The following is a 24,680-nucleotide window of genomic DNA, read 5'->3' as shown; positions in this document are numbered from 1 at the left end:
GAGATCCTGCAAGGGAACAGATACTGCTGGCAGCTGCAGGGGAAGCAGCAGCTGCTGGGCATTTGGATGAACGTTGTGGCGGCGGCTCCTGGGCAATTTTAGAGCCGTTTCCCCTGCAGGGAAGTCTCTCTTGGGATAACAGGCAAACTCCCTGCCTTGATCCCAGAGTTTCCCAGCCCGGGAAACTTGTGACACACACACTGCTGGATGGAGACCTCCTGCCCTGGGCCCTGCAGCCAGCGAACCGAACCTGAGCTGCCAGCACCAAGGGCTCCCAAAGGAAGCTGATGATCAGGGCGTAGGACGGACAGGGAGGAGTAGGACAAATGTCCTCAACGTTCTGGGTCACATAGCAGCGCCCTCGGAAACCCGTCTCCATCGCCTGGCCCAGAGCCACATCCATGGGCCTGGCACGGATGGCCCCACAGGGAGGCTCCATGGGATCTGATGCAGGCCATCCCTGGGGGTGAGGCCACTACTGCTAGGGCCCTGCTAGCTAGTCATCCCAGGGGCAGGAGGGACCGCTGGCTCCAGCACTACCTCAGCAGGTAGGTCAGAACACACCGGTGAAGATTACAATCGGAGCAGGGTGGCACATTAAGCCTGTGACGGGACATTCAGGACCGGGGTCATAGGAAGCAAAGCCCCCTCTGGTTACAGCCAGAGGTCCCGGAGATGAGGACGCAGTGCTTCTGTCCTGCCTCGCGTTGGCTGTGTACCATTTGCTATCCCGCTGTAGAGTCCTCGGACAGCTCCTAACTTTAGGCCTGTTTGCCTCTCGCTTGCGTGACTCAGCTGTCTTGCCCTGGAGTCATAACACCCACCCCTTCCTCCATGCGCATTAGCACTCGACCCGGCGGGAGCAGGCAGCCCAATTTCCCTGCCTTTGGGACTCGCACAGCTCCAGGCAGCTGCTACAGAAGAGGAGGGCAACCGACTGTAAGCAGAGCGTGAGCTCATGCCAGGCGCTTTTGGGAAATGGACGAGACATCTGGCAAGAGCTCAGACTCAGTGTCCTCCCACTCCCGAAGCAGGGGCTTGAGGCAAAGGGCTTGGCCTGACCCTGCAATGCACAATAGTGGAAGGAAGGAGACGAAGCTGGACCGAAAGGCCACAGCAGCCTCTGTGTCTGTGGAGGGAGGATTTTCCGTCACACTCCCAGGAAACGTGGTGGGTTCCCATTCCCTCCAGGGCAGAACTCCCAGGAGATGAAACCGGGGAAGGGCAAGGAATCCAGCTGAGATCAGAGCTCGGTACACAGCCTCAGGCAGGGCTACTCTTAAAAATCCGATTGTCCCAGCAACGGCACTTGGCTGGGAAAACGTCACCCCAAGCACTGTAGTTTTGCTGGCCTAACCCCCAGTGCAGACACAACTAGGCCAACAGAATTCTCCCTTTACCTAGTTACCACCTCTCGGAGAGCTGGATTCACTCCAGCCATGGGAAAACCCCTTAGCTGGCATAGGAAGTGTCTAGGCTGCAGCTCTACCGGGGCACAGCCGCAGCACTGTAGCTGTGCGGCTGCAGACACATTCCGGCCCACCCCTCTCCTCTACCCAGTCACGGGGCAAAGGGCTGCCCTGCTGCGCCCTATCCCAGACAGCCTCCACCTCACCTCATCACCCCCCTCCACGCCCCAGCCACCCGCGGCATTTCACAGCCTCCAGCGGCTGAAGTTCACCGCCTCTGATTCTTCCGGCACGGGGAGCTTCCCCTGCACATCTGCACCTGCCTAGACAAAATCTAGCTGTGCTGTGTGTCTGCCAGTAGCAGAGTCCCACTGGGGGGAGCAGTAAGAGCACGGCTGCAGGAGGGGCTCCCGACAGGACTCTAGTCGCCAGCACTTCCCATCTTCGCAGCGCAGCACACGACAAACCATGGCACAGGAACACCAGGGAGGTTACACAGCCCGGCCCTCAGACATTAGGAAACAGGACATTAAAGGGCGCCCGTGGACCTTGAATTCGGCCCCTGGAGTGATTGCATTACGGTGCAGTCTTTAATTACAGGACCACCGTCCGGCTTCCCCACGGGTGAGCATATCACGGCTGTGCCCTAACGCACGTACACAAGGGGCCAAAGGCTTTCAGATGGGTCACCAGCAGGGTTGGGACTGTGAGACGCACTGCACAGACCTCTGCCCCTGGAGCTACCCACATCAGTAGTACGTTGTCATCCTCTCCCGGGTCAGGAAGATGAGACGCACGCTTTGCTGGGGGCTCCCAGTTAGCTGCTGGTGGTAGAGGAATGGTGAGATGCAGGGATCTCTCCTTCCATTCCTGGGCTCGGAAGGGAGCCCAGACATTTCTGACATTTTTCCCAAGCTGTCCCATCCGCTCCAACCTGTCCCAGTCCTGTCTCTTCCCCACCCCGGCTCCTTGCCTACCCAGGCTGTCTCCAGTCCTCAGGCTTCTCATCCCAGTCCCTGTCTCCTTGTCCAGCCAGTCCCAGTCCCTCCTCCAGCTATTTGTCCAATCTGTCTGTCTCCTATCCCCAGGGCTGGTGCCCTAGATCCTTTCCCAGGCTCCTCAGCTAACCTGTCTCCAATGAATCCCCTCGCCAGCCCCATGGCCCAGTCTCTTGGCCTAGCCAGTCCCAGTTCTCCTCTTGTACCTAGCTCCTTGTCAGATCTGTCTCTATCCCACCCTCCATTCTCCTTGTCCAACCAGCCCGAATCCTCCAGACCCTCATGTGACCCGAATGCTTCCCTCAGTGGCTCTCAGTACTCATCTCCTTGCCCAAGCAGTCTCAGTCTCCCCACCCCAGCTCTCAGCCCCAGTCTCCCCCACACGCATTCCAGGCCCAGTCTCCCCACGCTAGTCTCATACTCCTGGTCCCAGGTTACTCCTTCCCCTACTTCCCAGGACTGGCTCTTGCCTCTCTGCATTCATCTCAGCTTCCTGCTCCCCAGGACCTGGTTGCCGGCACGGGGGCTCTGAGAGCGCCCGAGAGCCCAACTCCTGCCCTCGATCCCTGTGCCCGGCTGGGGCCAGGAACAGCTCTGCCCACCCCCTGTAGCCTGGGCTGGAGCATCAGATGCTCAGTAGGAAGGTGGCTGCGCAGACTGGGAGCTCTGGGGCGATGGAGCATGCTCAGTGAGGGAGAATCTCTGGCCACCACTGCGGAAGTCTTCACTGAGCATGTGTGAACTGTAATGTTAAAACTCTTTGAACTTAGCCAAGTGTGGGAGGATTTTCCTGGGGACAACAAAAGGCACCTCCCTGACACAGGCGACCCTGTGTCACATCCCTGCTCCAAAGCATGGGGCCACTAGATCTGGCCATGCAAAAGGTCGCATGCAAAACCTCAACCTGACCACATAGAAACAGGGGCTGCTCCAGCTACAAGCAAACTAGCCAGCTGCCTAGGATTTCTGGGAGACACACCGCGGACCCATCTACTGGGGGAGGGAGGAAGGAGGTGAGCTGCAGAGCACTAACAGCCCCGTGGAGACCCTGATGTGTTAATACACAATTCACAACCCCCACAAACTGCTCCATGGTGGAGTGCAGACAAGCCCTATGGGGGATGGGGCAGGAAGACCCCTGGCACAATGGCCATAGACAGCGAGGGGAGAGGCCTGGTCCCTCCAGTGGGAGGAGAGGGGAGGCCCTGGAGAGTGCAGTTTCTCCCGTGGGAGGAGAAGGGGGGAGATCCTGGCCGCCCTCTTTAAATGCCACTCCGCCGCCCCTGGGCAACACAGCATGTATTTCCCCAGCCTCGTTCTTGGAAACAGCTTGATCATTTTGGCTGGAAATTCCCAACAAAATTCAGGCTGCGGAAGACACAGGGCATGGAAAATTAAGCCCAAACGGTTAAAATTTGGCAAAGTTATAAGTAACTGACAATGGGGTCTTATAATAGGAAATGCTGGGTAGCCTTCCCAATAGGCCAGACTGCCAGCCCCGGCTCTGAGCACTGGGGTCGCAGAACAACGTCCCTCCCCTGCTGCCAGCCCTGGCTCTGAGCACTGGTTGCAGAGCCACGTCCATCCCATGCTGCCTGCCCCCAGACCAGCTCCCAAGCATGACAAGGATCAGTCCCAGGAACGCACATGGAGACCACAGCAACCCTCCAGATCAGCCACACCACACAACCCCTGGGGCTGCACCATACCAGCTTCCATGGAGACACCGCCCAGCCCTAAGCTAAAGACCAACCAAGACGACCCGTCTCGAGCTGCTCGGCGTGTGGGACCGACAGCACCACACAGCTCCTGACCCGGCAGCTCCACAGCTTAGATCAGGACCCTGTGTTTTTAAATCTGGCGCAGTCAGCTGTGGGGTGACTTAGGCCTCACCTTTCTTCTCTGGCAAGCCTGAGGAATGTACACAAACCCCCCGGCAGTGTCCCACACCCACACGGAAGCCTCTCCACTGCCTGGGGCCCTGGAAGCGAATCCATGATGGGGCTTGGCCTGGAATCCAGGAGACTGGCTTGCGCGCACGCACACACACACACGCGCACCCTTCCCAAGCCCAAGGTCACCTGACACCACTGAACATTTCCTCCTGGGGCTCCAAGGAGAACAAAGCCATTCTCACTGCCATAGCCCCATGGCTCTGAAACAGCCTCCCGACACTTAGCACCTGTGCAAGCCGGAGCGCTATGGATAGACTGATCTCCCCGAGCTGCCCCAGCACCACGCCAGACATGGGTATCAGCTCCGGGTGAGGGAGAAGAGCAGCACACTGCCTAGGGAGGAACCTGGAGAGGGTTAGGAATTCTGCAGGGGAGAGAAAGGGTGCCAAGAAGCGCCTGGCACCAGGGAACAGGAAAGGGGGAGCTGGCCTGGATCCTGCCAAAGCAGAGTGTCCGCTGTATGCGCACACATGAAATCAGAACTGGCCTATGTTGTCTCACTGTCAGCATGCAGGTGTCACCCCAGGAGAACCACCGTACTGGACATAGTCAGAGGCGATGCTGGGGCAGCCTCCTCTGGGGGGCACTCATTCCCCAGAACCTGACTCCTTGCGAAAATTTCCCCCCCAGGTGGGTCAGAAATAAGCCACGCCCTGGCTCTGCAGCCGGGAAGCATCGTGCCAGCTGCTCACCACCAGCCCTGGCGTGTAGTCGAGCGAAGCATGCTAGAAACAGCAGCGTCGTCACAGCAGTGTGAGCATTGGGCCGGGCACCCCAGTACGATCTCATCCAAGACCCTAAGTACATACTCGAAAGGGTGGCCTGTCCCACTGTCCATGCTGCAGCAACTACACTGCTGTTTTTAGCCCACTAGCGCAATCAGAGCCAGCATGGGTCTGTCTCCTGGGATTGGAAATCTCACCTCCAGCCCCAGCATAGAGACACCCTCAGTGTGAGAATTAATCAGGTTTCAGCGGATGGTACATTCTGTTTCTGTCAGACTGCCAGGAAACCCAGATGGGCTGAAACCTCATTGAATTGGGCCCTGGACTTGTACAAGGCACTTGCTGCCCAGTGCACTCAGATGACAACATGCCGCCCTCCAGAGAAGATCCCAAGGTTTCAAAGGGTTGGGCTCAGCTGCATTTGTGTCACACAAGTTCCACTGTCTAGCTCCATCGCAGCAGCCCCAGGGGTGGTCTCCCCATACAGCAGTGCCATGGGATGGCTAGTGAGAGTTGTCCTGGCCACAGAATGCTGAATGCACATGGCATGGTCCCGGGCTGAGCTCCAAGTCAAGACCCCTGCACAGCACCATCATTGCAGTCAGGGGATCTGTTCCATGCTCTCGGCCCTTCCCCATCAGCAGCTCCGGGTGCCCCAGATCTGCAGCACAGAGATGGGATTGCTGCGACATGCTACCCAGTGAGGGTAGCAGCTACCGAGGAAGGAGAACATAGCCACAAGGCACCTTCACCCTGGGGGCCTGCACTCAGCCACTCTCACAAGGAGGGGCCTGCAGGTTCCACGCCACACGCTACTCCCAGCTCCAAAGTCAGGGTCAGTCAGTACCCGGGCATGGGGGCAGCAGGACACAGCCTGCAAACTGACCTCTGCACCATCTCTGAGACAGAGCTGGGAAGGGCCAGAGGCAACAGGGGTAAAGAGGTTGCAACGCTGGCAGACCACAGGGTGGAGCATCCCAGACCCAACACAAAATCCACACCTGCCAACACAACCCAAAACGTGGAAGCTTTTTACTGCCAATGAACAGAACTGAAAATAGCCTCCCAGCCCACCAAGGCGAGCCCAGAGACTTCCCATCCCCAGGCCTCACCCCAGTGCGGTGTGGCTTAGGGCATGTTTAATGCTCTGGGGTCACATCCACAGGGACCAGCGCTGGGCAGCTCTCTCAGCTCTCCTATTAAATATTAACATTAACCAGCCCCTGGGGAGTTGTTCCTTCCATTGCTTAGGAGCAGCTGGGCTAGGAATGGAGCATGGGACACGCCCACCCAACCTGGAACTCTAGGCAGGGAATGTAAGCAAGCTGCAGCCAGTTAGCTGAATGCTAGCACAGGCCAGATCCCTAACCACAGCTCCAGGAGAGCACTGATGTGGGTTGTCTGAGACACGCCCGCAGGGCTGGGGCACAGCATGGTGAAACTCAGGGCTCGCCCTCCCTGGCTGTATCTCCCTAGAAAAGCTGGCACTAATTCCCCTCGTATTTCTGTACCTACAAACACAATCTCCAGGGTGCTCCCCTCCCCAACCCTCCTTGCAGCCCCAATTCCCCTGCTGCCTGAAACCCCGCAGACAGAAGATCTCTGAGGCCCTGATTGCAGAATGTGATTATGCTGCACCCAGCAGCGATATGGCCTTGCGGCGGGCAGAACATGGGGGTATTTGAGCTCTCTGAGGATCTAGAGGAGTGGGTCAGATTACAGGGCAATTAGCAGCCGCAAGCGGAACCCTAAATCAGAAGCACCTCTCGCACCTGTGTGCGCTCAGCCTACAGCTAGGAGAGCCCCAGACCTGGCACTGTTGTCCCTGACTTAACAAGGCCAATGCACCAAACACAAGGTTACAAATCCCCTGTGACTAACTGTGCCAAGTGTCGCCCGGTGCACCTGCTGAGAGGCCTGCGGTAGGAACATCCAGATGGGGCAGTTCCCAGGTGCAGCGGTGAGAGCTAATCAGAGACAGCAAACATGCAGCAGGCTACACACCCTGTCTGCGTCTGCACGGGGTGAGTTGCAGGCAACCGGCCTCTCTCCATGCCTGCTCTGTCCCTGCTCCCTGGAGCTCAGCACTGGCTCGATCCTGGGTTTTCATATCCCGCAGCTCACTCTCCGAGTGGCTTAGGACACTGCCACCAGTCTGCAAGGATGGTGCCGATGCCCCCAGTGCTGCAGCAACAGAGCATGGTGATGCCAGGCAGTACCGCCAAGAAGTGCAAGTGCAGTCAGGCCAGAGAGGCATTACATGGGTAGGGAGCCACCATTTGCACTGCCCCCTCCCCGTCCTAGCCACTGTGGCAGTGCTGAGGCCCCTGGCCACACGCCAGCACTTGTTACCTTCCCCCATGGTACAGCCTCCTTGGGCATGTCTGGCAGAGCCCTAGCCATTCTTGTTCATCCTGCACTGGACAGGAGACAGCTTCTCTCTCTGAGCCACAGGCCCAGACACTTCCCTGCACCCCCACTAGGGAATCGATTTTCCCCTCAGGCCATAGCAAAGGCTGAACCGAAGATCCCAGCTGGGAGTGTGAAGATCCAGGCCAAGCCAGAAATGCAGCGACGGGCCAGCTGGGAACTGACCCTGATGGAGTCGCTGGGGAGAATTGAGTGTCCTACTCTGGGGAGCTTGCTTTTCCCCTTACTCTGGGCTTGCCTTGATCGCCAGCCCCTCCATGCAGCCCAGCTCTCTACCAAGCCTTTGGGAGGCCAGGTTCTGCCCCGCCCCCCGGCAGCTGGACGACTCACTGCCTCTCTTCAGTCATCTGCTTGTTTCCTAACAGGGAGAGAGAGGAGATTTAGGGATCAGGACGATGACAAGCTAATGGCGTGAGCCACCTGCCTCCTGCACTCAGCTCTGCTGGCACTGCTCAGTCCTGACCTGCAGCCCCACTGCTGCCCCAGCCAAGGTCAGAGATGGGATAATGCTGATGGTGCCCTGCCCACTCCTCGACCTGGGACAGGGCTTGGGTTCGGTTTGAGACACAGGCAGCCCACTGAAGCATGGCTGGATCTGAGAGAGTGCTGGGGCTCCAAAGATCAACCCAAGGGCTGGAGTCACTATTCCATTTGGGAGTGCCACCTCAGGAGAGAGGGAGTAGGAGAGCTGGGTGTAGGTCTGAGATTTGACCAACGTACATGGCAGAGGGGCATTGCTGGCACATGATGGCATATATCACATTGGTAGATGTGCAGGTGAACGAGCCTCTGATGGTGTGGCTGATGTGATTAGGCCCTATGATGGTGTTTCCTGAATAGATATGTGGACACAATTGGCAACGGGCTTTGTTGCAAGGATAGGTTCCTGGTTTAGTGGTTCTGTTGTGTATATGCCATCATGTGCCAGCAATGCCCCTCTGCCATGTACATTGGTCAAACTGAACAGTCTCTACGTAAAAGAATAAATGGACACAAATCAGACGTCAAGAATTATAACATTCAAAAACCAGTTGGAGAACACTTCAATCTCTCTGGTCACTCAATTATAGACCTAAAAGTGGCAATACTTCAACAAAAAAAATTTCAGAAACAGACTCCAACGAGAGACTGCTGAATTGGAATTAATTTGCAAACTGGACACAATTAACTTAGGCTTGAATAGAAACTGGGAGTGAATGGGTCATTACACAAAGTAAAACTATATCCCCATGTTTGTCCCCCCCATCCCCCCCACTGTTCCTCAGACCTTCTTGTCAACTGCTGGAAATGGCCCACCTTGATTATCACTACAAAAGGTCCCACCCACTCCCCCACCCCGCTCTCCTCCTGGTAACAGCTCACCTTAAGTGATCACTCTGGTTACAGTGTGAATGGTAACACCCATTGTTTTATGTTTTCTATGTATATAAATCTCCCCACTGTATTTTCCACTGAATGCATCCGATGAAGTGAGCTGTAGCTCACGAAAGCTTATGCTCAAATAAATTTGTTAGCTCTAAGGTGCCACAAGTACTCCTTTTCTTTTTACAGAAAATCTTAAGTTACAATTTGGGCATGAGAGATAAAATATAAAGAGTTGAGCAGGGAGGAGAAAACATAGGTGCCAGTGCATGATTGGTTAAATGTTGTTACCTAGAAGTACTGAGTTAAAGGAGGTAGCTAGTTTTACCTATATAATGTAACAAAAAACAATGCTCTTTGGGAACCATCTCCAGACAGGAATTTAACATCAAATTTTATCTCTCATGCACAAATGCAAGAAGCCTGGGAAACGAGCAGGGAGAAATGGAAGTCCTGGCACAGTCAAGCAATTATGATGTGATTGGAATAACCGAGGCTTGGTGGGATAACTCACATGACTGTCATGGATGGATGGATATAAACTGTTCAGGAAGGACAGGCAGGGCAGAAAAGGTGGGGGAGTTGCACTGTATGTAAGAGAGCAGTATGACTGCTCAGAGCTCCGGTATGAAACTGCAGAAAAACCTCTGGATTAAGTTTAGAAGCGTGAGCAACAAGGGTGATGTCATGGTGGGAGTCTGCTCTAGACCACCAGACCAGGGGGATGAGGTGGAAGAGGCTTTCTTCCGGCAAATAACAGAAATTACTAGGTCACGGGCCCTGGTTCTCATGGTTCTTCAATCACCCTGATATCTGCTGGGAGAGCAATACAGCAGTGCACAGAAAATCCAGGAAGTTTTTGGAAAGTGTAGGGGACAATTTCCTGGTGCAAGTGCTGGAGGAACCAACTAGGGGCGGAGCTCTTCTTGACCTGCTGCTCACAAACTGGGAAGAATTAGTAGGGGAAGCAAAAGTGGAGGAAGAAGAGCAGCAGAATACTTACCCTGGACTCCAGACTTTGACTCCCTCGGGGAACTGATGGGCAGGATCCCCTGGGAGAATAACATGAGGGGGAAAGGAGTCCAGGAGAGCTGGCTGTATTTTAAAGAATCCTTACTGAGGTTGCAGGAACAAACCATCCTGATGTGTAGAAAGAATAGTAATTATGGCAGGCGACCAGCTTGGCTTAACAGTGAAATCCTTGCTAATTAAACACAAAAAAGAAGCTTACAAGAAGTGGAAGATTGGACAAATGACCAGGGAGGAGTATAAAAATATTGCTCAGGCATGCATGAGTGAAATCAGGAAGGCCAAATCACACTTGGAGTTGCAACTAGCAAGGAACGTTAAGAGTAACAAGAAGGGTTTCTACAGGTATATTAGAAACAAGAAGAAGGTCAAGGAAAGTGTGGGACCCTTACTGAATGTGGGAGGCAACCTAGCGACAGAGGATGTGGAAAAAGCTAATGTACTCACTGTTCTTACTGCACTGGGCAGCACAGCATAGGGAGGAGGTGACCAGCTCTCTGTGGAGTAAGAAGAGGTTGAGGACTATTTAGAAGAGCTGAATAAGCATAAGTCCATGGGGCCGGATGCGCTGCATCCAATGGTGCTAAAGGAGTTGGCGGATGTGATTTCAGAGCCATTGGCCATTATCTTTGAAAACTCATGGCAATCGAGGGACATCCCAGATGACTGGAAAAAGGCTAATGTAGTGCCCATCTTTAAAAAAGATCCGGTAAGGAGGATCCAGGGAACTAAAGGCCAGTCAGACTCACCTCAGTCCCTGGAAAAATCATGGAGCAGGTCCTCAAGGAATCAATTTTGAAGCACTTAGAGGAGAGGAAAGTGATCAGGAACAGTCAGCATGGATTCACCAAGGGAAAGTCATGCCTGACTAACCTAATTGCCTTCTATGAGGAGATAACTGGCTCTGTGGATGAGGGGATAACAGTGGACGTGTTATTCCTTGACTTTAGCAAAGCTTTTGATATGGTCTCCCACAGTATTCTTGCCAGCAAGTTAAAGTAGTATGGGCTGGATGAATGGACTATAAGGAGGATAGAAAGCTGTCGAGATCGTTGGGCTCAACAGGTAGTGATCAATGGCTTCCATGTCTAGTTGGCAGCGGGTATCGAGCGGAGTGCCCCAAGGGTCGGTTCTGGGGCCGGTTTTGTTCAATATCTTAATGAATGATCTGGAGGATGGTGTGGATTGCGCCCTCAGCAAGTTTGCAGATGACACTAAACTGGGAGGAGTGGTAGAAATGCTGGAGGGCAGGGATAGGATACAGAGGGACCTGGACAAATTAGAGGATTGGGCCAAAAGAAATCTGATGAAGTTCAACAAGGACAAGTGCAGAGTCCTGCACTTAGGACAGAAGAATCCCATGCACTACTACAGACCAGGGACCTAGTGGCTAGGCATCAATTCTGCAGAAAAGGACCTAGGGGTTACAGTGGACGAGAAGCTGGATATGAATCAACAGTGTGCCCTTGTTGCCAAGAAGGCTAATGGCATTTTGGGCTGTATAAGTAGGAGCATTGCCAGCAGATCAAGGGACGTGATCGTTCCCCTTTATTTGGCATTGGTGAGGCCTCATCTGGAGAACGGTGTCCAGTTCTGGGCCCCACACTACAAGAAGGATGTAGAAAAACTGGAAAGAGTCCAGTGGAGGGCAACAAAAAGGGTTAGGGGGCTGGAGCGCATGATTTATGAGGAGAGACTGAGGAAACTGGGATTACTTAGTCTGCAAAAGAGAAGAATGAGGGGGGATTTGATATATGCTTTCAACTATCTGAAAGGGGGTTCCAAAGAGGATGGATCTAGATTGTTCTCAGCGGTAGCAGATGACAGAACAAGAAGTAATGGTCTCATGTTGCAGTGGGGAAGGTTTAGGTTGGATATTAGGAAAAACTTGTTCTCTAGGAAGGTGGTGAAGCAGTGGAATGGGTTACCTAGGGAGGTAGTGGAATCTCCTGCCTTAGAGGTTTTCAAGGTCAGGCTTGACAAAGCCCTGGCTGGGATGATTTAGTTGGGGATTGGTCCTACTTTGAGCAGGGGTTGGACTAGATGACCTCCTGAGGTCCCTTCCAACCCTGATATTCTATGATTCTATGATCAAGCTGCTACAACTCTGACCCATCTGCACGACCGTGACTTGCAGAGGCGTCGCCGGAACCTCCAGATGAGAGGATCCTGACTGGCCATCGGGTGAATTATGTCTGTATAGTGGGAGTGTTGAGCATAAGAGATTTGCTTGGTATATGTATTCTCTGTGTGTTGCTAAGAAATAGATGTTCAGAGCACAGTTGTATAAGGCTCTCTCACTGAGAAAAAGTCCTGCAGACCCATAGGGCCCTGAGCACCAAGGGAAAGGGCAGGTACTTAAATTGACCAAGTTTCTTCCTGAGCCCCGTGGGTAAGAATAGGTGCCTTACACCCTGAGCCCTCGGAAGGGAAAGGATGGGGGTACCTAAATTGATTGGATATAGGCGAGGTGCCCTGGATTTTTGGCGGGTAACATGGGAGACAGCACCGGGAGCACCCCCTACAGCGCTGTGCTAGGAACAAGCCCTTACCTTGAGCCCAGGGTATACCACCCCCACCAGGGCTCTGCTGGGTTTGAGCAGGGATGCAGACATAGAGGAGAGACATCACGGCCCACCTTAGCCACAGGATGGGGCTGTTCCCACAGACCCCTGGACATGCAGGTCTTTGGCCAGGCTGCCAGTGCACAGGGGACACAGGTGAGCCCGTTTGACCAGAGCCCAGGTGCCCAGGCTGACTCCTCGTTCGAATAACACAGTGCAGATGGGCACCAGCCTCCTCTTTACAGCAGGTGCTGTCCTCTGAGGCAGCGCCATCTAGATCCAAGGGCAGCACGGTGGGGGGAGGGGGAAAGCAAAGCTGCTGGAATAGGAAGGAAGGTCCCATCACAGGTCAAGGACAGAACTGGCCACCTGCATGCCCTGGGGCAGCATGTTCCCAAGGAACTCCTGTAACACCCTTTGGCTGGCTTCCCCACTGCAGGCGGAGAACTCACCCTCTCCAGCCTGACAGAGCAAGCCTAGAGCCAGGCCATGCTGTGCCCACTCCTCCAGCCCAGGCCTGAGTCTCTCCCACCATGTCCCATCCTATTATTTAAGAGTGGATTGGGCTGGGCTTGAATGAGAGATAAACCCAGCCTCTGCGGTGCCCCGCCCCCCACAGCCCCTACTCCTAGGCACAGCGTCTGGCTTCAAATGGTAACTAAGTCCACATTCAGAAGTGACAGCCGCTACTTCCCTAGCACTGCCTCAAGGGCTTGACACACGCTCAGGACACAGCCGAGTTCCCACCAGATGGAAGGACAAAACTGGGATCCAGAAACAGAGCTGCTACCAAGGCCGCACCCTTTACTCTTCCTAACCACCAGGAATGCATGGGCTGCCTGTGAGACGGAGTGAGGGGCTTTCCTAGGTGGATTGCTCATCACCCCTTCCTGCCACTGTAGAAATCTGCCCGCAGCCAGAGATCATGTAGCGACAGAGAGGGGGAATGAGTCAGGATTATTACACAATCCGGCAAAGCAGGCAGTCGTCGGATTCCAGAGGCAGCAACATCCCTTCAGCTGCCAACACGCTGTTTGTTTTGCTTGTGCAAACTAAGTCGGCTTCCTGCACAGGCCGCGCTATCAGTTTCCAACTGGCCTATGGGCCCATTTCACACCAGAAACCTCCCACGCTTCCAAACCCACTCTCTGCAAGGTGGCAGGCTCTCCTGCCGTTTGCCAGCATGGCACAGCCCAGTGTTAAACTGCAAGTTGCCCTGGAACCAAGACCCTGCCCCCCCCCACCGCCCCAAGGTGAGCTTGCTCCTCATCTCGCGGGACGCTGCCGAGGAACGTATCCACACGGAGGGGCTGGCCACCTTGGGTGAGCGCTGCCCAGGCTCTGAGCCACGGGGACACCACAGAAGTCAGGTTGCAAACACCTCCTTTCAACACTCTGCAAACAAAACAGGCAGTGTGTTCCCAATTCCTGGGGGCCCCAAGGAAGGGGGCACCAACTTGTTCTGCTCCAGGAAGAACACAAGGCTGAGAGAAAAGGGGAAAAGCAAACAGCCACACAATGCAAGGAACGGGAAGGACAGCAAACAGCAGCCGATTAGTAAAAATAGGAGAAGGCCAAATCAGACCAGACTTTCACCTTATGCAGAGATTGCTAGCCACAGGTTATCACTGTTATTACTCATGCCTATTGCGGCAGGGCCTAAGGGCGACCACACGGTGCCAGGCACTGTAAGACACCCCATAGCTATGGCAGTGTGAGGCCGGCCAGGAGCGCGGTACCATCCACTAACACAGCTGGGTGGCACAGAATTAGCTTTGCCCACAGCAGTGCTTGCTGCCCAGAGAAATTTTTGTGGATGGTCATTTTCTACAGTCCTGAGATCACAGGTTTGGAGTCAAGCAGAAGCTCAAAGTGCCAGTGAGTAGCAAAAAGTTGGCATAGCCCTTTTTTCCCCTCTCTGCCTCCCTTGCTGCCAATAACCATGTCTGTCTGTATCCCACCACTCAGAAAACACGGGCTCAAGTGCAGATCACAGGGTTGAGAGTCAGGAAGGCCCAAGTTCTCACGCTGGGTCTGACATGGTTTTTCTGCAGGACTATGGACCAGCCCCGTCCCCTCCCTCTGCCTCACTTTCCCCATCTGGCAAACGCAGGGGAAGCAAATGTTTCCTTGGGACTTTGTGAGGCTCCATTCATATTTGCACAGCACTTTAAGCAGAGGAAGTGCTATTTGCTAAGCCCATGGGCCACACCCTCTTGAAGGAACGGAAGCAGAAGACAGAGCAGGGCACTTGGATCAACTCATGTGCTGCTAAGAAGTAATGAGGCTGCTGATAAATGTGTGTCATCGGGGCTTATATATAATTCATGGGGTAGAAAAGCAATTAAACCAAACCGCACTGGCTGGGGGGAGGGGCAGCGGGAAGAGAAGCTTTTAGAGTTTGGGGGACAGAAAACAAGGCCGCTATAACTGATCATGAACTACAGCCCCACTAGTCCCACCCTCAAGGTGACATGCGACTCAACTAGCTCTGCTCGGAGCAAGGTCAGCAATATGTAAACTGCAAAGAGCCTGGAGCTGCAGCTCGGGCAGCGACCCCCGGCCCTAACCATACAAGCACAGATCCTCACCCACCAGGGTACTCCGCAAGGATGGGGCTCCCCTCAGATGGATCTCAGCTACTGCAGCTGCTAAAGGTCATCTCAACACTCCCCAAACCAGGAAGCACAAAGGCCCAGCTAGCACAGGTAAGGGTGAGGAACAGGATGACGTTAAACAAACTTTGAGCCTCAATAGCTGAGGTTCAATGTGGAATGAGAGGACTGGGGGCAGCTGGGCCACGGTTTCCTTTTATCCCAACCAACTGGCCCACCCCAGAGAAACCGCTATGGACAGAAAGCGCTGCATGCCCCCTGCTCCCCTGGCAAGGGGGAAGCTGGTGCGTACAGGGGACTCACGTTGTGGGGGCAGTACTCAACGGCCTGGAAGAAGCTAAGCCCTCGCAGCAGCTCACGCTGGGCAACACCACAGCACTTGGACATCCCATCTTCAATGGCCTGGTTGATCTGGTGCACAGGGAAGGCGCACACCGCCGAGTACCAGCGCGGCACGGAACTCTCCGCCTCACTCTCAGCGAACGCACCGAACAGGACCAGGTCGGTGTTGTTGACGCTGATTTCCTGGGCCAGCTTTGGGCCCGGTCTGGCCACATAGGCTGCCTGAAGCACGTTGAAAGCCACATCGCGCTTGTGCTCCCCGTCCAAGCTCTGCCTCCGCCTGCGCTTGGACTCGAAGCGGCAATCCAGGACCAGCTCGCGGTACTGATGCATGTCATGCTCCTCGGCACTCAGCCGCGCCAACCGCGTGTGGTACGATCCAGACACGGGGCTCTCCTTTTGGACAGTCAGGAAGTACACAAAGTCCTGGGCACTGAAGGAATACACGTAGTCAATGGGGTAGGAGTCCTGGAACTCTGACAGCACGTTGAGGGAACGGGAAACATGGAAGAACCCATCCAAGGTAGCCTTCGGTCTCCGGATAGACACAGATTCTGGGCTGTACCTCGCAGCTATACTGCTATTGATGGTAGAGGCAATGTAGAAGTAAGAAACATGGCTGGTTTCAGTCACCAGGACCCTCGTCCCCAGGGGGCTGGCCACGCAGTCTGGGCACTCAGCAGGACTGTTGTCCGCTGAATACAAACAGTAGGTGGCACTAACCACCACCAGGCTGTCTTGGATTTCCAATTCGTGCAGGAAACACCGGCCATGCTGGGAAGTGCCACAGCTGTATAGCCACGGCTCAGATGGGTCCAGCACCAGAACCACGTTATCTGTGTCTTCAGGCTTCCGGACGGCTCCCAGCTCCTGGCACTGGGCACAGATCTCGCACTGAGCACTGCCCACGGGGCCGGTCACGATGATGGATGAGTTTGCTAGTGCTTGGGTCACCACATAGATCTTGTTCCGCACCGCCACAAAGAGGGCGGCTGCTCCGCTCGGATCCTTGTAGGTGACAATGTTCTGGATGGGGCCATCCGCGGTGAAGCTGGGCAGCTCGTACTTGACGGTGAAGTCCCTGGTAGCATTATAGGGAATCCGTGGGCACTGCCAAGTGCTGAAAGAAACTCCAGTGAGCATGAATCCCAAGGAGAGGCAAACCAGGAATGAAAGCCCCATGCTAGGGGAGGAAACGCCGCTCCAGGATCCTTGACTCCAAAGGTCACCTGAGCTCCTCAGCTCTGAGCAGGTCTGGGATCCATCGAGTGTGAGCTACCATCCTACTACAGCTGAAATACCAGCAGGAAAGAGCATGTTAGTCTCAGCATTGAAGAGATGCCACATCCCACTCGAGTACTCACCGGGAGCACACCACCTCCCCATCCCCCAGGGCAGGCACCGGGTCTCCCCCCAGAGTGCAGAGGGGATCAGGCCCCCCATGGCTGGATCTCTCCAGCATGTCCACAGCACCTCCCAGCTGGACAGACCCAGAAAAGCGCTGGTCCATCTCATTCACTGGAGGAAAGAAGTGGATTTGTATTGATGGGTCTTGAAGCATACTGCCCTGATGCTGCACTGCCGTGTCAGCCAGTCGCTTGAACAGTCAAGCATCTGGTAACCTCAGTGAGGGCTCACCCAAACCAGGCAAGCCAATACACCCTGCATGCATTGCCCTGGATACACACGGGGGCTGAGGCACATCGGATGTTGAACAGAACGAAGAAGCCTGGCTTGGTTTTAACCAGCTATGACATTTGGATCCCTAAAGACTGGAGGCTGCATGGCTCTGGGGCCCACTCCAGTTGGGATCTGCAAGTAGACAACACTTCTTTCCCCAGAATCCCCTCACCTCTCATGGGCAGCCCAAGCTGTTTGGAAGAGGTAGCACCGGGCAGCCCCTCCTCCATCTGGCCTCCACACTGCCATGAGATGGAGACAGGAAGGGCTGGGGAGAGGGGAGATCCCTCTCCCTCACTCAGGCACCTGCTGCAGAGCCAGGGACCGAGCATCAAAGGTGAGCCTGGCTACCATCTCAGCCTACATCTAGCTAGGATGGGAACATGGGCGGCGAGTCCTATGGGCCTGTGGTGCCTGGGCACCAGGAATATTCCTGGCCCAGGGCCCGGCTCCAGCAATGTCTGAGGCTGGGTCTCTCCCTCGGCCCCACCTTCCGCCCCGGGCACCCCCGTGCCATGTGTCCCCTGGGCCGTTTAAAACAGCCCGGGGCCTCCACTCACCACCGGCAGCACAGCGGAGCTGAGCAGATTCTTGCCTGCTCGCTCCACGTGGCTGCCGACACCTTCCTGCAGCCCCTGGGTGGGGTGGGTCTGTGTCCTGCCCCAAGTGCTCCTGCGGGGGCAGTGCCTGGGGGTAGCAGCACATGGAGACGCCCACCTGCCCTGCCTAGGAGTCCCAGATAAGCACTGCACACACACCCCTCCCAGAGCCTGCACCCCCTCCTTTAGCCCTCAAACTCCCTCCCAGAGCCTGTATCCCCACCCCCAGCTCAGAGCCAGCATTCAAACTCTGTCCCAGAGCCTGCACCCCTCACCTCCTCCTGCACACCCACCCCCTGCCCTAGCCTGGAGCCTGCACCCAGCACCCAAAGTCCGTCCCAGAGCCTGCACCCCTCCCCCTTCCTACACACCCTCTCCTGCCACCAAACTCCCTCCCAGAGCCTGCACCCCAGCCCTCCGCACTCCCTCCCAGAGCCTGCAACCAAACTCCTTCCCAGAGCCTGCACCCCTCACCCCCTCCTGCACCCAGCACCCAAACTCCATCCCAGAGCCTGCACCCCAGACCCTCTCCCCCACCCAAACTCCCTTCCAGAGCCCAACCTCTCACCCGTCCTGCACCCCAATCCCCTGCCTCAGCCCAGGGCCTGCACCCCAGACCTCCTCCCCGCACCCAAACTGCCTCCCAGAGCCTTAGGCAGGTGGGGGGCAGAGTTGGGGGGGGCAGGTTCTGGGCACCACCAAAATTGCTACAAACCTGCCACCCCTGGATGGGAATGAAGGGCCTTATTGACAGCCCGCCTCCACTGTTCCCAAAACCATCTGGGTAGGAGCCTTTGTCAGGAAGGTTGAAAGGAGCACTGAAGCTCAGAACAGGGCCCCAGTCAGGCTGTCTGCTAACAAGGGAGGCCTCGGGACTGCACTCACTTCCCTACAGAGCAAAAATTGCAACGGATCAAGAGGCAAAACTCCTGGCCCCAAATCATCTCCATGCATAGCGAGCCCAAGTCTGTTCCAGCTTTATAGAACACCTGCCTCGCTGGATCTGCCCATCTCTGGAAATGAGTTCCACTGGATTTCAGACGCTGGGTCCCTGGAGTAAGCGAAGTTGACAAGGTTTGGTTTCTGTTTGGTTTATTATTATACACGGCTAAAGCCTCAGGGGTACATTTTCCTAACCTTCATAAGTGCATGTGGAGGTGCCCTCAAGCGCAGGAAGTGCATCCACAACTGGCTGGTTATGTTGCTAAACTGCCACTGTTGAGTGGGCACTTAGGCCTTGTCTACATGGGAAAGTTTTACCAGTTAAACCACTATAGTTATATCAGTATAATCCCCCCTCCCCCCACATCCACCCTCTGCCATGCACAAGCTTTATTCCACTATAAGAGACCATTTTTCTGGGTTAGTTTAAACTTCTTCCCAAGCAACATCCGCTAAACCAAACAAGCCACCTTTCTCCTGGCGAGTATCCCCATGGAGCATGGCAGCACCTCTCGATTAGTTTAATTACACACTTCAGCTTACAAATAAGGAAATTTTGCCTTTTAAACAAGGTGGCTTTGGAGTGGGGAACTTCCTCCTCTCATTCTGTCTAGGGCTGCTAGCTGCAGACACGCACACCCTGATCACTGCAGTGATTCCGGAAACTTGCCCGCACTGTCTCACACCTCCTCTGCTCCAACACAACATGCCAGAAGAAGGCAGAGGGGGAGAGAATATGAATAAGGAGAGCCAGCCACTCCCTCTACCCCACACCCACCCACCAGCTGGGCATGCTGGGGGGGGGGGGGGGGAGATGAAAGTGGGGAAAGACACCTAGAAGCCAGGAGAACAGTGGGGTTTCCACCAAGACAGGAAGCATGGTAGGTGGAGATGCCCTCTGCATGCCACAAAAGCCACGGGACAGGAACGGTTATGACTGACAAGGGCAGATTTGAAGCAGTGACCTGGTGGTGGCAGGTCCTGCTGTGCCTCATGCCTAGTGCTGCAGGTGATGGGCCCTGCGCCCCACTCCCTATCAGATCAGATGCCCGGGTGGTTCTCCCATGCCCGGTGGCACTCTGTCCTGAGCACCCCCGTTGAGTCTCATTAATACGCTCCCAATGGTTAGAAACTGGCCCTAGGAAACTGTGCCAGGCACAGGCAGAGATCTGTCCCTGGGACCAGCATACAGGCACCCACTGAGAGACAACCCAATGGTCTCAGAGCGTCTGCCTGCCCCTGCCCCTGCCCTTCCCCCCTGGGCAGGGATCCCAACGGCCGGCCTGGGACCCTCTCTGCACCACCCCCGGGGATCTGCCCTGGGAACAGGGAAACCTGGCATCAGTGAGTAAAAAAATCGGTATTCACCCCCCACAACCCCCATCTCAGAGACACCCCCTGCCCGGTCCTGCTGCCCCAGACACCCCCACCCCAGAGACACCCCTTCCCTGTATCCTCCCTCCCGCCTCAGACGCACCCCCTGCCTGGCTCCTGCTGCCCCAGACGCCCCCGCCTCCCCGGAGACCCCACTCTCCCAAGCCGGAACCCACCGCAGACGCCGGCCGCTGAGCTGAGCCGAGCCGAGCCGGGCCGGGCCGGGCCGGGCCACCCCGTGTGTGCTCGACCTGGGCGCTCCGCTCACCTGGCCGGGCACCTCCGGGGCGGGGCGAGCTGAGCCGTGGGAAGGACGCGCCAGCTCCCGCCCTGGGGCCGGCACGACGGGCGGGCTCCTGCCAGCGGGTCCGCCCGCAGTCTGGTTGGAGCCCCTCGGCAGCGCGGGGTGTGACGTGCGCGAGAGCCCGGGAGCTGTGAGTGCCTGGCTAGCCGGGCTGTCATCCCCGGACAGACACACACGTTTCCACACACGTCGGACAGACACACACCAGACACACATACACAAGCACACCCAGGACACACACACACACAGGAGTAATGGTCTCAAGTTGCAGTGGGGGCGGTTTAGGTTGGATATCAGGAAACACTTTTTCACTAGGAGGTTGGTGAAGCACTGGAATGGGTTACCTAGGGAGGTGGTGGAATCTCCTTCCTTAGAAGTTTTTAAGGTCAGGCTTGACAAAGCCCTGGCTGGGATGATTTAATTGGGGATTGGTCCTGCTTTGATCAGGGGGTTGGACTAGATGACCTTCTGGGGTCCCTTCCAACCCTGATATTCTATGATTCTATGATCCCAGACACACATACACATTCACACACACCCCGGACAGACACACACACCGGACGCACAGACACATACTGGACAGACACAAACATTCACACACACCCCAGACAAACACACGTACCCCCTGAACACAAACACACCCCAGACACACACACACACACACACAAACCCGAGACGGGGACACACACACACTCTGGACACACACACACACACACTCCAGACAAACAGACACACACACACCAGACAGACAGACATACACCCCGGACGGATGGACACACATACCTGACAGACACACACATACACCCCCTTCCCCCCCCACCAGACAGACAGACAGACAGACACATACACACTGACTGGCCAGACACACACACACGCACTGAACAGACAGACATACACCCCGGACACACACGGACAGACAGGCATACACCATGAACACAAAAATACATTGCACACACACACACACACACCTACACACACACCCTGTACAAGTACACACACTCCCATACATACACCCTGTATAAACACACATGCACACTTTGCAGACAAACACATCCTGTACTGACACACACATACACCCGTACACTCGCACACACGTACACTCACACCCGATACAGACACACATACATTCACATCCCAATACAGACAGACACACACAGGTACACTCATACACACACACCCCATACAGATACACATATGTACACTCATACACACACACCATACACACACCCTATACAGATACACATACATGTACATTCACACACACACATATACTCACAGCTTGTGCAAAAAGAAAAGGAGGACTTGTGGCACCTTAGAGACTAACCAATTTATTTGAGCATGAGCTTTCGTGAGCTACAGCTCACTTCATCGGATGCATACGTGCAAACCCAGACATGCACACCCATGCACTGACACACACATACCCTGTATATACACACACCTTCATACACTCACACCCCGTACAGACATATACAGACCCGTACACTGTCTCACACACTCCCATACGCTCACACCCCATACACACACACAACCCCGTACACTCACTCAAACAGTCACACACGCTCTTGTACACTCATACATGCATACATACATAGATACACACACCCCTGTACACTCACACATAGATACACACAGATACTCACTCAAACATGGACACGCACACACATGTACACTCACATGTGCAAACACACAGAGATAGGCACATGCACCCTGTACACTCACATGTGCATACACTCAGAAATACACACATACAGATACATGCACTCTGTGCACTCACGTGCATACACACGGAGATACACACTCATCCCTGTACACTCACACATGCATACACATGCAGATACACATAATTGTGTGCATGCACACACACACACACATATATACCTGTACATGTACACACAGTACATGTAAACACAGTCAGTAAACACCCAGAGCCGCCTGTAGCGCCGCAAGGCCTGGGCTAATAATGGAGGCCCGTGGGGCCTGCTTTCATTGTGCGATCAGCGTGGGAAAGTGGCTCATGGCTGTGACATGCTCCAAGCAGGTGTACCATGGAATGGGGATGTGGAAAGGTGCGAACAGGAGACAGATTCAATTAGTCCAAACAAAGAGGCTGTTGATGAGTCAGGGACTCTGTTCAAATCAGGTCTGATAAACCAGAGATGTGGGGGCCTGAAAATTAACGGCCCACAATTGGGGTGTAGGAAATGAGGCCTAATTGGCTATCAATTGGCCTAATTGGTCCTGGTGATGTCAAGGAACTATGACGTGATCGGAATAACAGAGACTTGGTGGGATAACTCACATGACTGGAGTACTGTCATGGATGGTTATAAACTGTTCAGGAAGGACAGGCAGGGCAGAAAAGGTGGGGGAGTAGCACTGTATGTAAGGGAGCAGTATGACTGCTCAGAGCTCCGGTACGAAACTGCAGAAAAACCTGAGTGTCTCTGGATTAAGTTTAGAAGTGTGTGCAACAAGAGTGATGTAGTGGTGGGAGTCTGCTATAGACCACCGGACCAGGTGGATGAGGTGGATGAGGCTTTCTTCCGGCAGCTCACGGAAGCTACTAGATCGCATGCCCTGATTCTCATGGGTGACTTTAATTTTCCTGATATCTGCTGGGAGAGCAATACAGCGGTGCATAGACAATCCAGGAAGTTTTTGGAAAGCGTAGGGGACAATTTCCTGGCGCAAGTGCTAGAGGAGCCAACTAGGGGGGGCGCTTTTCTTGACCTGCTGCTCACAAACCGGGTAGAATTAGTGGGGGAAGCAAAAGTGGATGGGAATCTGGGAGGCAGTGACCATGAGTTGGTTGAGTTCAGGATCCTGACGCAGGGAAGAAAGGTAAGCAGCAGGATAAGGACCCTGGACTTCAGGAAAGCAGACTTCAACTCCCTCAGGGAACGGATGGCCAGGATCCCCTGGGGGACTAACTTGAAGGGGAAAGGAGTCCAGGAGAGCTGGCTGTATTTCAAGGAATCCCTGTTGAGGTTACAGGGACAAACCATCCCGATGAGTCGAAAGAATAGTAAATATGGCAGGCGACCAGCTTGGCTTAATGGTGAAATCCTAGCGGATCTTAAACATAAAAAAGAAGCTTACAAGAAGTGGAAGGTTGCACATATGACCAGGGAAGAGTATAAAAATATTGCTCGGGCATGTAGGAATGTTATCAGGAGGGTCAAATCGCACCTGGAGCTGCAGCTAGCCAGAGATGTCAAGAGTAACAAGAAGGGTTTCTTCAGGTATGTTGGCAACAAGAAGAAAGCCAAGGAATGTGTGGGCCCCTTACTGAATGAGGGAGGCAACCTAGTGACAGAGGATGTGGAAAAAGCTAATGTACTCAATGCTTTTTTTGCCTCTGTTTTCACTAACAAGGTCAGCTCCCAGACTGCTGCGCTGGGCATCACAAAATGCGGAAGAGATGGCCAGCCCTCTGTGGAGATAGAGGCGGTTAGGGACTATTTAGAAAAGCTGGACGTGCACAAGTCCATGGGGCCGGACGAGTTGCATCCGAGAGTGCTGAAGGAATTGGCGGCTGTGATTGCAGAGCCACTGGCCATTATCTTTGAAAACTCGTGGCGAACCGGGGAAGTCCCGGATGACTGGAAAAAGGCTAATGTAGTGCCAATCTTTAAAAAAGGGAAGAAGGAAGATCCTGGGAACTACAGGCCAGTCAGCCTCACCTCAGTCCCTGGAAAAATCATGGAGCAGGTCCTCAAAGAATCAATCCTGAAGCACTTGCATGAGAGGAAAGTGATCAGGAACAGCCAGCATGGATTCACCAAGGGAAGGTCATGCCTGACTAATCTAATCGCCTTTTATGATGAGATTACTGGTTCTGTGGATGAAGGGAAAGCAGTGGATGTATTGTTTCTTGACTTTAGCAAAGCTTTTGACACGGTCTCCCATAGTATTCTTGTCAGCAAGTTAAGGAAGTATGGGCTGGATGAATGCACTATAAGGTGGGTAGAAAGCTGGCTAGATTGTCGGGCTCAACGGGTAGTGATCAATGGCTCCATGTCTAGTTGGCAGCCGGTATCAAGTGGAGTGCCCCAAGGGTCGGTCCTGGGGCCGGTTTTATTCAATATCTTCATAAATGATCTGGAGGATGGTGTGGATTGCACTCTCAGCAAATTTGCGGATGATACTAAACTGGGAGGAGTGGTAGATACGCTGGAGGGCAGGGATAGGATACAGAAGGACCTAGACCAATTGGAAGATTGGGCCAAAAGGAATCTGATGAGGTTCAATAAGGATAAGTGCAGGGTCCTGCACTGAGGACGGAAGAACCCAATGCACAGCTACAGACTAGGGACCGAATGGCTAGGCAGCAGTTCTGCGGAAAAGGA

General features: G+C 54.4%; 1 protein-coding gene across 2 annotated transcripts in view; it reads right to left on the bottom strand.

The window, feature by feature from the left end:
- MST1R (macrophage stimulating 1 receptor) overlaps nt 1-20,405 on the bottom strand; it is a 46,962-nt gene extending 26,557 nt beyond the window's left edge. The window contains exons 1-2 of one of the 2 annotated variants that reach the window (XM_073352617.1): nt 20,201-20,405; nt 15,391-16,721 (exon numbers count right to left, since the gene is read on the bottom strand). In XM_073352617.1, coding sequence (XP_073208718.1) covers nt 15,391-16,611 — 1,221 coding nt within the window. In that variant the 5' untranslated portion in view covers nt 16,612-16,721; nt 20,201-20,405. The remainder of the gene's footprint in view (nt 1-15,390; nt 16,722-20,200) is intronic. The other variant, XM_073352616.1, reaches the window with a different exon arrangement.
- Between the last annotated feature and the right edge of the window lie 4,275 nt (nt 20,406-24,680).

This window comes from Lepidochelys kempii, chromosome 7 (genome assembly GCF_965140265.1).
Source record: "Lepidochelys kempii isolate rLepKem1 chromosome 7, rLepKem1.hap2, whole genome shotgun sequence".
Taxonomy (NCBI): Eukaryota; Metazoa; Chordata; order Testudines; family Cheloniidae; genus Lepidochelys; species Lepidochelys kempii.
The sequence above is the reverse complement of the archived record's forward strand: the minus strand, read 5'-3'. Positions and strand labels throughout refer to the sequence as shown.